The 16,827-nt window shown below is 51.8% G+C and overlaps 1 protein-coding gene across 2 annotated transcripts in view; it reads right to left on the bottom strand.

Moving 5' to 3' along the window:
* Positions 1-16,827, bottom strand: part of PRMT8 (protein arginine methyltransferase 8) — a 78,373-nt gene that overhangs the window by 50,380 nt on the left and 11,166 nt on the right. The window contains exon 1 of one of the 2 annotated variants that reach the window (XM_027093296.1): positions 3,469-3,516. The exons of the other annotated variant lie outside the window; for it this stretch is intronic. Coding sequence (XP_026949097.1) covers positions 3,469-3,516 — 48 coding nt within the window. Of the gene's footprint in view, positions 1-3,468; positions 3,517-16,827 lie in introns of those variants that run through there. 2 annotated transcript variants of the gene reach the window in all.

Here is a 16,827-nt window from a genome sequence, read left to right as displayed (position 1 = left end):
CCAGGCTGTTGCATGGTCAAGGGCACAGGGCCCTCCTGCACCCCTGAGCTCCATTCAGCTCTGAGTCCAAGGTCCCTTCCACGGGGTCCCCTGAGACTCTTTGTCTGGTTCTGGTAACATATCCACATGGTTGTCTCCAGCCTTGGCCTGCCCTGTCCTGCTCTCCCCCTTCCTCCCCAGGGCCCAGGGCTCAGGGCGCTGCTCTGGTGGAAAACCTCCTGCTGCTGCCTGCCCCCCAATCCGCTCAGGGTCACCTTCCACTGAGAGGATTTGTGACTTTGTCTTCTATTCTTAGTATCAACTGCTGATCAGGACTCTTCAGATGCTGTGTCCTGCCCCCAGGCCTGGCCTTTCCCGGGGCATCTTCAGCACACTGTTTCTCCCCAGTACTTCACCTGCGATTTCCCCGGTCCACCCCATCCCACTGCAGCAAACAGGCCCAGGCTCCTAAATGCTGAGATAAGATAAAAGGCTATGGAAACACCAAAGCTGGAGACGGGAGGATGGCTCCCTGCCGAAGAGGCGTCCAGCTGGTCCTCAAAGGGTGGGTGGGATTTCCATGGGCAGGGCTGGGGATTCAGGGACAGAATTTTTTTACCTAACCCCACTTGCACGTAAAAATGAGGGTAGATGATGATGATGATGATGATGATATGATGATGATGGTGGTGATGGTGATGATGGTGATGATGATGATGATGGTGATAGTGGTAAAGATGATGATGATGGTGGTGGTGATGATGGTGATGATGGTGGTGATGATGATGATGATGATGGTGGTGATGATGGTGATGATGGTGATGATGGTGATGGTGGTAAAGATGATGATGATGGTGGTAGTGATGATGGTGGTGATGATAAAGATGATGATGATGATGATGATGGTGATGATAATGATGATGATGGTGGTGGTGATGATGATGATGGTGATGATGGTGATGATGATGATGGTGGTGATGGTGATGATGATGATGGTGGTGATGGTGATGATGGTGGTGATGATGATGATGATGATGGTGATGATGGTAAAGATGATGGTGATGATGGTGACGATGGTGATGATGATGATGATGATGATGGTGATGATGATGGTGGTGATGATGATGATGATGATGGTGGTGGTGGTGATGATGATGATGATGATGGTGATGGTGATGATGATGGTGGTGATGGTGATGATGATGGTGGTGGTGATGATGATGATGGTGATGATGGTAAAGATGATGGTGATGATGGTGGTGGTGATGATGATGATGGTGGTGATGATGGTGATGATGATGGTGGTGATGGTGATGATGGTGGTGGTGATGATGATGATGATGGTGATGATGGTAAAGATGATGGTGATGATGGTGATGGTGATGATCCCTAACAGTGACTGAGGGCCCACTGAGTGCCAGGCACTGTGCTAAACACTTCACAAATATTATCTCATAAAAGCCTAATAATAAGTGAGGTACTGAAATTTACAGGTGGAGAAACTGAAGCTCAAAAATTCAGTCCGTTGCTAAGCCCAGAGCTAGCGAGTAACAGAGCCAAGACACGAACCATTTATTATCTGACAGCAAAGCTGTGCTCTCGAGCCTGACACCGTGGCTGGACCAGTCCAGTCCCACCAAGCCTGACAGCTTCTGCTGGGAGCCAGGCCCTGTGCTCAGAAGTGGGTGGCAAAGCAAGGCCAGGCAGGAAGCCCAGCCCTGGGAGGGGAGAATGAAGGTCAAAGGCAATGTGGACAATGCCTCGGTGGAGGTTGGCACAGGTAGGCACCTCGCCAAGGTGACTGAGTTCCAAGGGGAGCAGACAGTGGGCTCCAGTCTGTAGGAGAAGCTGAGGTCCACGTGAGGAAGGGAAGGTGTCTGGGGTCACGTGGGCAAATCTAGAACTGGGACCTCTAAGAAAATGGGGGGGGGATGGGGAGAGGAAGGAGAGGCTTTGAGGGGGGAGAGGAGTGCGGGAGACCCGAGGGGAAGGCAGACGGCCGGGGGCGGAGAGCAGCCAGCGCTTTCTGCACCAGGCAGCCGAAGCCACCCCAAGCCCATTGGGCTATAAACGGCAGTCCCTGGCACCGGCCCAAGCTGTACAGATGATTTTCCTGAGAACAAAAGGCGCCCCTGAAGGAGCCGAATCCTGCTCCGTCTCCAAATGTCAAGACAGCTTTCGCTAACCTGAGTCTGTCCTCAGCATCAGCGTGCCATGCTGAGGTCCCGCAGAGGGACAGAAAGGGGCCTGCAGGGGGTAGCGGGGGCCGCAGCGGGAGCAGAGGAGGGCGTGGGAGCAGGGGGCTCCTGGCCCGGGTCTCACTGCATGTTCCTTCCCAGCTGTCTTCACCGTCTCCCCACCCAGCCTGGGATCACCCTTTTCTCCCATCTTGACCGTGGTCCATGCAGTCGGTAGTGACCTGAGCTAGACCTTCTAGCACCATCTGTCTGCCTCTAGGTAGGGGCTGGAGCTCAGCCGAAGGGGGAACATTCTAAGGGTGGGTGTCGGGCAGCAGCAAGGCAGGCATGGCTGTGTCGGGCACCTGGGACTCTCCTGTCCCCCATGACCACACCACAGATACAAAGCTTTCATGCCTGCCTTTGGCCAGAGATGGGCCTGGTTCCACTGTCCCACCCACTCTCCTGCACCCGTGTTTCCTATCACCTGGGCTGAGAGAGGAGCTTTCAGCAAAGCAGTCTTGCAGTCAGCCTCCCCAGAAGGAAGCACCGTGCTGGAGCAGATGCCACGACCTGGCTCACTGCTCTTCCCCCCGGGGGTCGGAAGCCTGCACGACTCGGGGCCGGGGAGAAGGGTCTAGACACCGCTGGCCCTACAAGCTGGAGCTGTCTCCCTGTGCATCGCTCCCAGGCTTGCTCATTCGCCAACTGTCACCCTCATGCGCCCCTCTAGCGTTGGCTTTTTAAAGGCACAGACTGTCTCTAGAGCCCCCTGTGGCGAGGCCAGACACTGATGCATGTCACAGAGCGTCAGCTGCTGTCACCAGCTGGCATCTCTCTATTATACTGTGTCCCTGAATCTAACTCTGGCATCTCAGCAGAGCCCGCCCTCACATGCTTTTTCATTACTTCAGACTCAAGCCCCTTCCAAGGCTGTGCTCCCTGGAAGCCTCTTCCCCCGGGTCCTGCCACGCACCTTTCTCAGTTCTCACCCTCCCTCTTTCCCTAGGGCTCACAGAGGGGCCTCCTGCCGTGGCTCTCGCTGGGTGGTCCCCACACCTCTAGCACCAGCATCACCTGGGGGCTTGTAACAAATGCATGTTCCCGGGCCTCGCTGGCAACACTAAATCAGACGCTCTGGGGTGGAGCCCAGCAATCTATTCCAACACAGGCCCACACACGTGATTCCGCTGCATCCCAGAGACTGAGAATGGCTCGTCTGGAGTTGCGTTTTTCCACACTGTTTCCCACAGAACAGACACTCCTGGAACAAGGGGTTCTGTGGTCAAGTGAGTTCGGGCCAAAAAAAAGCTAAAGAGATTTCTTTTCTTTTCCAGCTTTCTTGAGATAAAATTGACATATATCATTGCGTAAGTTGAAGGCATACAATGTCATGATTTGATATATGTGTATACTACAAAATATAAAGAGATTTCTTAATTGCAATCCTTTTAAGGCTTTAATTTGCTAAAATGAATCGTGAATCTCCAGGAGGGAATGAGGGTGTCTAGTGCTACCAGTGTAATAGCTGTGGCATTCTTTTTCCCTGAGAGAGCTATAAACATCTCTAGAAATTACTGTTCTGAGGGAAGCCATCTGAGGTCTCTGACTGAGGGCAGTGCTTCTCTCTTATGATCTGTGTCAGTCACCTTGGGTGGGTATCAGGCCCCACCCCAGACCAGCAGAATCCATTCCTGCGAGGGTGCGGGCTGCCAGCCTGCACTTTAACAAGCCCTCCCGGGGCTCCCTGTGAAGCCCTGGTCCAGGCAAAGTCGGGGACAGCTTCTTGCCTTCTCCATTCCTCTGCGACCCCTGGCGCAGCCCTCAGAGGCCAGCCTGGCTCTGCCTTGGTGCTACTGAGGCTCCCAGACAATGCCAGAGCCGGGCCAAGGTCACCTGAAGGAGAGGCAGCCACGGGTTACAGAAAGCACCTTGGCTCTCACAGCAAAAGGCCCGGGATTGGGTGAGGGCTCCGCCACCTGCAGGCTGGGTGACCTGGGCCGGTCCCTATCCCGCTGTCACGGCCAGGGTCACGGCGTGGCTCAACTCCAAGGGCAGCCCTTGGCAGCCGCGTATGGTGTCCCGGTGCTTCCCGGCGCTTCCCGGCAGCCCCTGGCAGTCTGTTTGTGGCACAACGGCCATGCCTGTTTCACATCAGGATGGCGTTGCAGCCGCACGGTACCTGCTCTGTCTCCCAGATCTGGAACTGCTGGGAAGGAATCTATTGGAGTTGTTGCGCCTGACCTGTTCTTTAAATAAACTGGGGCTGTTTTCCAGCTATTAGTCACATTCCCCCCAAGCCTCCACATACTGAATTCTCTTCTTACATCCTCAGATATTTTGGCTGCAAGAGATGTCAGGTTAATTGGGTGCCTGGCTCCTGGCTCTTCCTCCTTAATGGGCTTACAAAGCAGACTTGCCCTGCATCCCCTCCCCTCCCTCCCTCTCCCCTCCCCAAGCCAACAGGGGCCTCTCTCTCCTTTGACTTGAAGGACGTCACCAAGCACCCTCTCTGCTTCCTTTATGGACAGATGTGCAGAGAGGATACAGCCAATCTCTTCCCCCACCCTCATCCTGCCTGGAGCTGGACGAAGCCTTCGTCCCAGATATGGGTCACATCATCCCCGTGGGACCTGAGCTGGGCAGGTGATTCTATGCTCGGCCGGGGTCACCGTGGAGGCAGAGGGTGTCAGACAGAGGTCACACATTCGGGGCACCTGTGGGTTCTGGTCTTGGTTCTCCCCCTATTCAGGTTATGATGCAAAATCCATTTAACCTTTCCGACCTTCAAATGGCAATAATTATGTGTCCTGCCTCTTCCACGGGCTTCTGTGATGACTAAAGATGCCGTGTGTGTAAGTATTCAGAGGCAATTCTAAAGTGTGATAGAGGAGAACAAGACTTGCATCTCTGGCCAGCTGACTCTCTGCCCCGGTGTTACTTGGGGATGCTGCCCGAGCCCTTCTCTGGCCCTGGACACAGTGGCCTTGGCTGCCCTTAGCGCTCTGTCCCTCTGGCTGCCTGAGCCTTGTCCTCGCCCTCCACACCGTCTACTCCCTGGGCTCTGAGCTACCCCTCTTCCCCAGAGGTTTCTGAGAACTATGCAGCTGCTATCTTCAAGAACATGCCCACCATGGAAACTCAGTCATTTTCTCCAGACGCTGACACCTGGTCTCTCCTGCTCCTAGTGTGTATTCCCGTGGCATCTGTGGGTCCAAAGCTACTGGTTACGTTCTGTCCTTTTTTACCGGCAAACAGTCTCATGCAAATGTTCTCACAATGGTAGGTGTTGCTTCTATAGCCAAGAAGTAAATTCCTTCAGACCGGGACCCAGATCTTACGTGTCACTGTTTCCTCCTTAATGCTTGGCACAGAGCTGGGGCTCAATAACGATGTGATGATTAAAGTATCCTTCTACCGGGTCAAGGCTGCCCTTCATAAATATATTATGCAAGGTCCCTTCCCACCATGCAACCAGAGACCTTTCTTTCCCCTTGAGAGCGCGGGGAGGGAGGTGGCAGCAAGGAAGACAGAACTGAGAAGAATAACCATGAGAATCTGAATAATACTCAACACTCTTCGGAGGAGTCAGTGGTGCCCCAAGTGTCTTTACCGAGAACTGTCTTATCTCCCAGGATTTCTAGGAAAAGGAAATATCTTGCAGATACAGAATGCATTTACTAACCCCCATATTTCCATCCACGTAGACTACAAGTGGCTTCAAGTACAGATTCGAGCGTATTTGTAGACGCTTTTCCAACAGTCTCTTCACAGCGAAGTGTTGCAAGACCAGAATCGCAGGGAATGGGGCTGAGTTTCAGAGAAACTGACTGGCTGATTTAGTCCCCACAGTGGGGCTGTTCAGGACCCTAGAACTGGCCCTTCACAGAGTCTCTGGCCCCATCGTCTGTCCAATAAGCCAATGGTTGGAGATAAACGAGCTACAAAGTCATAAATCAGAAAGAAAATCACAAGTTATAGGCCAAGACCAAAGCCACATCAGCTTAATCCAGATGCCCATCTGGTTTCCCAGGACTCCTCCAGACACTTTCCATCCAGTTCTAGGAAACCCATTTGCTCGAGATAAATATCTTTCCGCCCAGATCCTTAGCAGAAGTGACCAACTCCTTTAATCAGAGATTCCAATGTATTTACTGAAAATACTGATGTTCCAGCTGGAAAGGGAACAATGTCAGCCACCAGATCTACTCCAAAGGTGGCCTCAAATTAGCCAATGACAGATCCCAAGAATCTGGATTTTTCAAAGCACTCCCAGGCAATTCTGACGGTCAGTTTAAAAGCTGAACAAAACATGTGAAATAACAGTTTTCAAGACACTGAACATCAGGCAATGAAGAACTGTGCCTTTGAAAGCTGACAGACAAACAAGGCAAACCCTATGACGCCTCAGCTTACTGCCTGGTATATCTGAGCTGGGTTGTAGGGAGTGGAAACCCAGGCAGAGAGAGGCGTCTGCCTTGGTGGAAGAGACAGAGGTGGGAATCAGGAAAGCAAGACAGCTAGAGTTTGAAAGGCAGAGTGCTGGAGGGTAGAAGACTCTACAGAGGGGGCTTTGGAGATCTGGAGTGAGTGCCCCTCAAGTCTTCAGCTGAGACTGACCAAACTATGCATGTGAAGAAACTACCTGAGACCAGGCAAAGAATGACAAAGAAGACAAAGGGGCGACTTTACAGTACTCACACAGGGCCAGTAAAGGGCTCTTGTCTCCCCAAGCCAAAGTGGAAAAACCTCATAATTCGTGAATACTTTTTTCCCCCCTCAGTGGTGGAAAATTAGCCCTGGATTAAAGACTGCTCTGATTCCACCTAACAAAGCTTAAAAGCAAGACCTGAAAGGGTTAAACTCTCCAAGTGATTTAACTGCATCCCAGAACTAAGCTTAGAAATACAAAATATCCAAAAAGTACCCAGCTTCCAACAAGGTGTGGATTCCACAATGTCTAGCATTCAGTCAAAAATTATCAGGCTTGCCAAAGAAGTGGGAAAATGCTACCTATAATGAGGAGAAAAGTCAGTCTCTCCAGACCAACCTGGAAAGGACAAAGATGATGAAATCAGTAGACAAGGTCTTTAAAATTATTATTGTAACTGTACTGCACATGTCCAAGAAACTAGAGGAAAGATTAAGTGTGTTATGTGGCGACACAGAAGGTAGAAAATGAACTTCTAGAGATAAAAACTATATGTGATTTTTAAAAATACACCAGATTAGATTAATAGCAGATTACATGTCACAGAAGAAAAGATTGACACAGGCAATAAAAACTACCCAAAATAAAACAAAGAGAGAAAAAGATTGAAAACAAAAAGCTAAACAGAGCATCCGTGAGGTGCGGAAGAACTTCAAGTGACTTAGTACACATGTGACTGTGGTACCCAAAGGAAGGGGAAACAGAAAAATACTTAATGAAATATTGAAACGGTGGCCGAAATTTTCCAAATTGACAAAAACCACAAACTTATAGATCCAAAAAGCTCAGCAAACCCTGAGGAAAAGAAATCAGAGGGAGAAAAACACACCAAACTATATCACAATTAAATTGCTTAAACCACTGATAAACAGAAAATCGTAAAAGCATCCAGGGACGGGGGATAAAGATACGTTACATACAAAGGAACTAATATAGGAATGAGAGCCAACTTCTTATAAGAAACAACACAGGAAGACAGGACAGCACCACCTTTAAAATACAGAAAGGAAAAAAAACCTCTCAACTTGGAATTTTATACCCAGTGAAAATATCTTTCAAAAATAAAGCCAAAGTACAGATTTTTATAGACATACAGAGGTGAAAGATTTCATTATCCACAGGTCCACATTATAAGAAATGTTAAAGGGCATCCTTTGGGCAGAAGGAAAATGATACCAGATGGAAATCTGGATCCACACCAAGAATGAAGTGCTCTGGAAAAGTAACTTTTATGGATAACCATAAAAGAACTTTTCCTTATTATTTAAATCTCTTTAAGATTATTGACTGTTTAAATTAAAAAATAATAACAATGTTTCTAGGATTTATAACATAGGTAGGAATAAAATGTATGATGGCAATAGCACAAAGGCCAGAAGGGAAGGAATGGAAGTACACTGTTGTATGATTCTTATAGTACATGTGAGGTGCTGTAATATTACTTGAAGAGAGACTATGACAAGTTCATTACACTTACTACAAATTCTAGGCATCCACTTTATAGAAGCACAAAAAGTTATACATAATAAGCCAGCAAAGAAGATTAAATGGAATCTTAAGAAATACTCAAGTATCGTCCCCCCAAAAAGGCTTAAAAAGAGCGCAAGTGTAACAAAGAACAGATAAGTAACATAGAAACAAATAGCAAGATGGTAGGTTTAAACCCTACAGGATCAATATAATATTTATAATTACATTAACTATAAATGGTCTGAACACCTCAATTAAAAAACAGAGGCTATCATATTAGATTTTCTAAACAACCACATGCCTCCCTGTTTGAAACTTACTTTTAACACAAAAACAGTTTTTAAAAAAGGATGAAAAACAATATACCATGTTAACTTGAATAAAGGGAAAGCTGGAGTAGCTATAAGAGTATCAGAGAAAGTAGATCTCACAGCAAATAATATCAAGAAAACGAGGATCTCTTCACAATGATAAAGTGGTCACTTCATCAAGTAGACACAGCAATTTCAAATGTTTATTCATCTAATAAAAGAGATGCAAAATATATGAAGCAAAAACTGACAGAACGAATCATTAGGGAAATGCAAATTGAAACCACAAGGAGACACCACCTCACACCCATTAGGATGGCTAATAATTAAAGAAAACAAAAAAACGGGAAAATAAGTGTTGGCAAGGATGTGGAGAAACTGGAAACCTTTTGCAATGAGAATGAAAAATGGTGCATATTCACCATGGAAAAGTTTGGTACGTCTTCAAAAAGTTAAAACTAGAGTTACCATGTGATCCAGTAATTCCACTTCTTGGTATATGCCCGAAGTAAGTGGAAGCAGGGTCTTGAAGAGATATTTGTGCACCCATGTTCATAGAAGCATTATTCATAATAGCTAAACTGTGGGAGCAACCCAAGTGTCTATCAGTGGAAGAACGGACAAGCAAAATGTGGTCTATACATACAATGGACTATTATTCAGCCTGAAAAAGGAGGGAAATTCTGACACATGCTACAACATGGATGAACTTTGAGGACATGATGCTAAGTGAAATGAGCCAGACACAAAAAGACAAATACCATATGCCTCCCCCTACGTGAGGCACTTAGATTAGTCATATCCATAGAGACAAGTAGAATGGTGGTGGCCAGAGGGTGGAGGGGAGAACGGGAGTTATTGCTGAATGGGCACAGAAGTTCAGATTTGCAAGACGAAAAGAGTTCTGGAGACAGATGGTGGTGATGGTTGCACAGCAATACGAATGTACTTCATACCATTGAGCTGTATGCTTAGAAATGATTAGGACAGTAAGTTTTATATTATGCGTGTTTGACCACAACGAAAAAAATGGAGAAAAAATTGATAGAAGCAGAAGGAAAAACAGACAAAACCTGATTATTCTGGTGGCCTGAAAACCATTAAAATAAGCAATCCCTGGATTTAAAGCCTATGGAATCGGGATGCAGCATTTCCCATTTTATCTTTTCTATCCCCTTCAAAATTCCTGAATCAAGAGACCTGGCTGGGAGCGGTGGTGAACACACACATTAAACGTTTACTTGTCAAATGAGCACTTTAGTGCAAATTCACTCACAAGGCCCCTTCCCTCCTGAGAGGAGGAAGAAAGTATATTGTTATAATGATGGGAAAGAGGATGAAGACAAGCCCAAGAGGCCATTTTCCCAGGGCATACCTGTGGCTCAGAGACAACAAGTCACTGGTTCAAGGTCATAGAGTCTGAAACTGGTGGAAGGTGGAGTCAGACTCAGGAGAGGCAGTGCTGCCTCGAGGCCGAGACTCTGACGGGCAGGAAACCAATAGTGACAGCCCTGCCTCCACAAAAACACTTTCCCGGCAAAGTCATCCCACTTAGGTCCCACCGTGCAGCGCTCTGGGCCCTCTTAAGCACCTGGTCATTTTCCCCATTGAACACAAACATCTGTCCCTCTCGTGAATCACCCCACCCTGGACCCCATCTCCAACAAACTGGCGAGGGCCCGCCTTTATGTAGGTTCGTAAAAGATCTTGGAGAGGCAAGTGTCTGGCTGGGCAGCCGGTGAAGGTTCAGCGACCCTCAGCCCCAGAGCAAGGACCACGCGATGAGCGAAGGCCACGTTGAGACCTGGGAGCTCTTTCTCCAGCCCCGGCTTTGCCCCTGCCTCGCTGGGCATCCCTGACCAACCTTTACCCTCTCTGGCCTTGGATTCCCATCCGCGGAAAGTGGCGGCACCGTATTCGAGACTGTGGACCAAGCAGGCATGTATGCGGAGACCACGTGGGCCGCGTGGACAAGCGGAGGGAGGGGGTGGCTGCGGACGCCCCTGTGGGGAGCAGGAACCAGGAGGCCAAATGAAACATCTGTGCAGGGAGGTTTGGCCCACGTCCTGCTGTTACTTATCAGCGTTGTGCTCACACCTGGGGGCCTGAAGCCCAGAGAAAGGAGAAGATCTGTGGAAGATGAGCCCAGAAAAATAGGTGCACAGCCCTGAGAAGCCAGCTGGGAGGAGAGCCTGGGCTGGTCACAGTCACCAAACACAGAAAACAGAAAGCACCGGAGCCCGGGGCAGTGGCCGGTGCGGACGGAGCCTGCTCCCCAGAGCAGGCCGGAGGAGGAACCAGCCACGGCAGTCCAGCCACGCAAGGCTGGGGGAAAGGGACGGCGGCTGGGGTAGCTGGGGTCAGTGAGAGCAGTGGTCCTCAGACCCCGGTGGACATCCCACTCCTGGAGAGGGGACTGCGGGCCCCACCCCCAGCCTCGGATCCAGTCAGTCTGGGGCGGGGCTGAGAATCTGCATTTCTCCCAAGTTCCCAGATGATGTGGGCGTGGCTGGTCTAGGGATCCCACCAGTAACCAGCAGGAACTTGGGTCCTGGGACGTGGCTGCTTGTGTTTGGAACCAGCGTCCGCCACTTCCTTGCTCTGGGACCCTGGGACATTCACTGCATCTTTCTGAGTCGCAGTTCCCTCTCTCACAAGCCAGGGACATTATTAGTATCTGCTCTCAGGGTTATTTAAGAATGAAATTAGATTATCCACGGAAAGAGCTTGGGAAGATGCGTGGGGCAGAGTAAGTGCTGGGTGAACACCATCAAGTATTTCTGTTCGTAAGAGCAGCTTAGCGGAAGCCCCCGGTGCTGGTAAGATGACCCCACAGTGACCTCTACGTGTCAGGGCTCAGGAAGAGAGAAGTTACTGGAGCCCAGAGGCGGTGAGGGCTGTGTGAGAGACTACGTGGAAGCCTCAGTTTAGGGGAAGCCTACAGGGAAGGAGCTGGAGGAATAACTGTTCTGAGCTCACTCCCCTCCCTCCTCTGATCTGCTGATGCTCCGTTGGTGGCGTCCCAGCTCACAACACCCCACCATGGGACCCTGCCAGCCAGCAGCCTGGGGGAGCTGGGGTGGGAGGGGAGCCTGTCCATGCAGTTCAGCTTTCTGGGGCAGAGAGCAGGGTGGAGAAGGATGGAGAGCACGTTAGAGGAGCAGATGTAAGACAGCAGCACGCTTGCACATCGTTTCATGCATACCCCTCCCCCTGGGGCAGGGCGACCCCCTAATCCAGCCAAGAGCTGGGGGACTCGGAAAGGCTCCAAGGCTCTGGGTGAGCAGCTCCTCTCCAAACCACATCCTGCAGCTAGAAATACCAGCCACACCCCAACACGGATCTGGTCCCTGGCACTCCCAGCGAGGTGAGCGGGACGGTCCTGGTTCCAGCCCCGGCCAGGGCTCTGGCACTGAGCCATCCAGGCACCTGCCTCGAAGGAGACTGAGCTCCTTGGCTTTCTGTGGGGAACAAGAGACCATGCTGCAGGAAGCAGAAGAGAGAGGATGGATTTAGCCGAGACTGGAAAACAGACACAGCAACCTGACACATGGGACAGTCAGGGCTCAGAGCCCGGCTTTGGCCCTGAAATCAACTCTCCAGCCCTGACAGCGGACCTCTCCTCGGAGCCTCCCTCTCCAAGGGACATTCACTATCACTCCTGCCTGTTTCTTTGCCCAGCTCCTCCTTAGCCTTCAGGATTTGGGGCCTAGAAAAGGATTCCCAGATGTGTTAAGTCACACTAGGCTCCTTGGATGAAATCACTAGAGCCGTATCTAGCCACAGTCACAGATATGACTGTGATTATTAATTATCTAAAATTGGACGGGATAAAGTACTGCAAAAGAATACACTGTAGGGAATGGTTCTGCCGAGGCAACGGACTGAATTAAAACCATCGCTGTCAAACATTTCCCACTGCTGACCTGTGGTGTTCTCTGGGTACCACACACTTCCCTGATACTGACGGGAAAGTGACGTGTAAGAGGCAAGTGGCCGGCTTTCCAAAAAGGTCCAGGCACAGTGAGGTGTAGACACTGTGACTTGAAGAGAGAAGATGGTATGCACCCTGTCACGGGCACGATTCATGCACTGAACACTGCGACGGGAAGAGCAGAGTTAGCGCTGGAAACCTGAAGGGTGTCTCAGTGACTCACTGGTCCTGTCCCCTGGCTTCAGGTAAGATGTGATCAACCAGCCCAAAGGGTCCAAGGGGCTCCCTGGGGGTCACTCAGCCAGCCCCTCAACCTGAATACGAAATCCCCACTCACCCCGAAACATACGGAAACTTAAATAAGAGTTATCTGCTCAACAGGCACTTGCCCTATTCGGGTGAGGAATCAGAGCTCTGCAAGAGGCTTCTGGAACCCCCAAGACCCAGCCCATTTTGTCACGACGGCAAGGGGAAGAAGGACAGCCTGGAAGCCTCCCATCTGCACTTTCTGGGAGGGTGGGGTGATGCCGGGCGGATTGAACGACGTTTCCCATAAGGAACGACCAGAGCACCTCTCCTTACGGGTTCAGCCACCTGTCCAGGTTCACTCCATGTCATAACCTTTGTCCTTCTTCCTCCTAAAGGATAAGGCTCCTTGGTAAACCTCAAACTCCCTGATTTTGTTTTCTGCTGTGCTCTCAGGGTCAAAGCCAGCTCAGAAAAGACACGTCCCCTAGTAAGCAAGCGGCAGAGTCTGGACTATCACCCAGGTCTCCTGAACCCCATGAGCTCAAACCTAAAGTTCTTTAACACCCAAGCATCTCCACCAGGGCCAGAAGAGAAGGAGAATGGTGACCCTGATGTTAACTCACAACGCCCAGCAGCTACAGAACAAACACCCGCCTTTGCTCCCCTGAGCAAAGCGTCTCTACCCATAACTCAGGCACTCGCTCAGCCAGCAACCACTGAGGCCACCTGGAGTGCAGGCATCGCGCTGTCGTGAAGAGGACGACCTGGCAAAGGGCAGGGACAGAAGCGGGGCGGCGGCTGCAGTGATCCAGACAAAGGATGATGAGGGTCTGACTGGAGGCAGCGGGATAAGGAGAAGGAGATGCAAGTAAAGGATGGGAAGAAGGTAGATTTGGCAGGATTCTCTTGCAAATTCTCTGGGGAGGCCCCTGGTATGACTGCTGACCAGTGCCCTTCAAGGAGGCAGGAGCCCGGGGCAGGAACAGATGCACAAGCTCGGAGGAAAGGTAGGGAGCTCGGTTTGGGTCGTGGTGGACTTGAAGTGCTTGCCGCACACCGAGGAAGAGAAGCCCAGCCAGGAGTGCAGGTCTGGACGTCACAAGACGTGCAGGAGGATGAGGTCATCCAGGGACAGGAAGCCGGGGTCAGCATCACTACCAGCGGGAAGGAAGAAGGATCCATGGGAGGGCGGGAGAGAGAATAGCCACAGGTGCGGGAGAGATGGGAGGAGGGAGGACGCAGGACCCCGAAGAGGAGAGGGAATCGGGAAAAACGAAACACAAACAGCCTCGGATGCCGTCGATCGACCAGGTGAGATTAGAGACCGTTGCAGTCGGTAACAAGGGGGCCTCCAAGGCCTGGGGCGAGAAGATGTCAGAGGACAGTGACTGCAGGGATGGCCGTCGCATCACCCCTCCTCTGGGCCCCTGGCATAGCGCTCGGCTGCCGGCACCAGCCGTGGTACCAAAGGAATACAACATCCTGGCTCGGCCTGGATCCTGGGAGACATGCCAGGTCCCAGTACTTTAGAAATAATGGTCCAGCAGCGCACACTGCGGAAGACAAGGAAGTATGGCGCTGACAGATTTGAAATTCAAACCTTCCCTTTCGTTCCCTCTACCCCGTACGCGTTCGGAACGGGCAAGACCCATGGCACATCAAGTGTCTGGTCATGCGGGGGTTAAAGGAACCACTGCCCAAGACGGGAGCCTCTCCAAGATGCAGGTCCCCAGAGCCCGGGGCCAAGAAGCTGAGGCTGCCTGCCCCACCAGCTGAACCGCGAGCCCTGCGCGTCTCTCCTGCCTGAAAGGAAAGAGCCATCGCTCTCAGCAGCGCAGAGCGCGCAGCCCGGGGACGGGTAGAGCCCGAGCCAGCAGGCGGAGAGCAGAAGCGCAGGCAGAGGTTTCCGGAGGGAGGTTCGTTCTCCGGGACAAACACCTGCCTGCCAGCCTCCTCCCCTTCCGCCCTGTTCAAGTCAGGACCCTAGGAGAGGTCAGCTCCCCGCCAAACCCAGACGGACGACACCTCTTTGCTTTTCCCCAAACGTCCACTTTCTACACCATTTGCCACCTCGAGGGGAAAGCATCTCGCGTGCTCAGCAGCACAAGTTTAGCACACGTGGGCAAGTCTGGAGGGGGAAGCCATGTGGAGGATGGTGACGAGCTGTCTCCATCCCCGCTGGCAGCTCGATCAGGGGAAACAGGCACAGAGTTGGCTGGAAGGCACCTGAAGCAGCAGGGGGGTCACAGCGAAGTTTAAGGCTGGCACAAAGCCCCCCCGCTTTCCACAGGTCCTCATGCCCTGGCCTCCATCTGGTTCAGGGCCGCCCTACCAGGTGGGACAGACAAGGACCAACTCGGGCGTTTCTCACACGGGTGGCTGAGAGTCAGAGGGCGGATGGCAACAGAGTCGGGGCCGCGGGTTCTGCCTCAAGCTTCTCGGCTCTTCCCAGGCTACCTGGTATCCGCCGAGGGCCCGAGGAACCAGAGTGAATAACCCAGGGAGGCCGAGGCCGAGCCCCCTTGGTGCTCGGGAGGGACCCCGGCTGCCTTGACTGGGGCGTGTGCAGTGCCCTCCGGGGCGGGGCGGGGCTGAGAGCGCTGGTCTCTTGGTGCTGAAGCGGAGCTGGAAGAAGAGAGGGAGCTGGCCGTGTGGACAGAAGCCCAGGGCCCTGCTGCACCGGCAGCCCAAGCCGCTGGTTTGCTTTTCTTTCCCTCCCGGAATATGGAGCACCTTATTTTTAACTTTATAAATAGAAGAGTGACTGACAGCGCCAGCCTAAGACAGTCGCATCCTCCCGCAGAGCGCCGGCCCCAGAGCAGGAGGCTGGGGCCCCCGAGAGCCTGCAGCTAGGAGCCAGAGCCCCAGGGCTGTTCAGACCCCTTGTCCGGACATATCTGCCTCCCCCACCCCACCACGGCCCCTGCTCACATCAGCCGATGATGAAGCATCAGGCCTAGTGGGAAGAAAATACATTGATACAAACCCCGAGACTGCCCTGCTTCGAGGGAGGTTGCGCAGGGTTACCTCCACGGTCTCTCTGCCCCCTCTTCCCACCGCAGAAGTGCAGGGAACTCCCCCCACGGCCCAGGCAGAGCCCTGACCGCCCCCTTCCACCCTTTCTGAGACTTAAGGCTTGCCTGTTCAGGAGGGTACGAAACGTATGCCCTTGTTTGTCTGAAAAATCTCCTCTTACCCAGCTTGTACTGCGTGTCACCATTCTCTCCGCAGTCCTGCCCCTGCCGCACAGCGGTGAACCTCTGTCCGGGGCAGTTAACCTGCAGCCTTGCTTTGGGTTGGCGGATGACGGCTATGACCTCAGAGACTTCCTTTTTAGGGGACGCTGGGTGACTGACAGTCCCAACCAGCGTAGAAGGAAGGGAGCCGTAGACAATGATTTAAACGCCAGCATCCATAGAACATTTTCAGTGCAGGAAAGGTATACGTCACAATGACCACTCGTAGAACAAAAGGTCTGCAACCTCTAACAGGTAGCAGGCGCTGTGCTAGGTGCTGGGATCCGATGGTGAGCAGCACGGATGGAGCCCCTTCCCGCACAGAGTTTACAGTGGACTTGCAGACGAGGAAGTCGGCCAGCGAGTACAAAGCGATACACACCGCGACAGAGGATGCACAGGTACTGTAGGATCACATGGTGGGAGAGCTAAGCCTGACTTAGATGAGGGGATGGAGCCAGGGAAGGCTTCCTGGAAGAGGTGACATCTAAGCTGAGACCTGAAGGAAGAGTAGGAGGTGATGAGGGGAGGGAAGGAGGTGAGTGTAGCTGGAGCAGAAGGGAAGGACTTCAGAGAACAGCATTCAGGGGCATGAGCTTGCGGAGCCAGCTAAGCCACGGCAAGGAGGTGGGTCCTTCTCCCATGATAACGGAAAAGCCACTGAACACGTCTGAGGATGGGAGAAGCACAGTCAGGTCGCCACTTCAGAAGGCATGTTCATGCTGCTGTGAGGACAGACCAGAACCAGGCGCGGCTGTGT

Source organism: Aethalodelphis obliquidens, unplaced genomic scaffold (genome assembly GCF_003676395.1).
Source record: "Aethalodelphis obliquidens isolate GAN/ISIS:26980383/991018 unplaced genomic scaffold, ASM367639v1 scaffold83, whole genome shotgun sequence".
NCBI lineage: Eukaryota > Metazoa > Chordata > Mammalia > Artiodactyla > Delphinidae > Aethalodelphis > Aethalodelphis obliquidens.
This window is presented reverse-complemented; position numbering and strand designations above follow the sequence as displayed.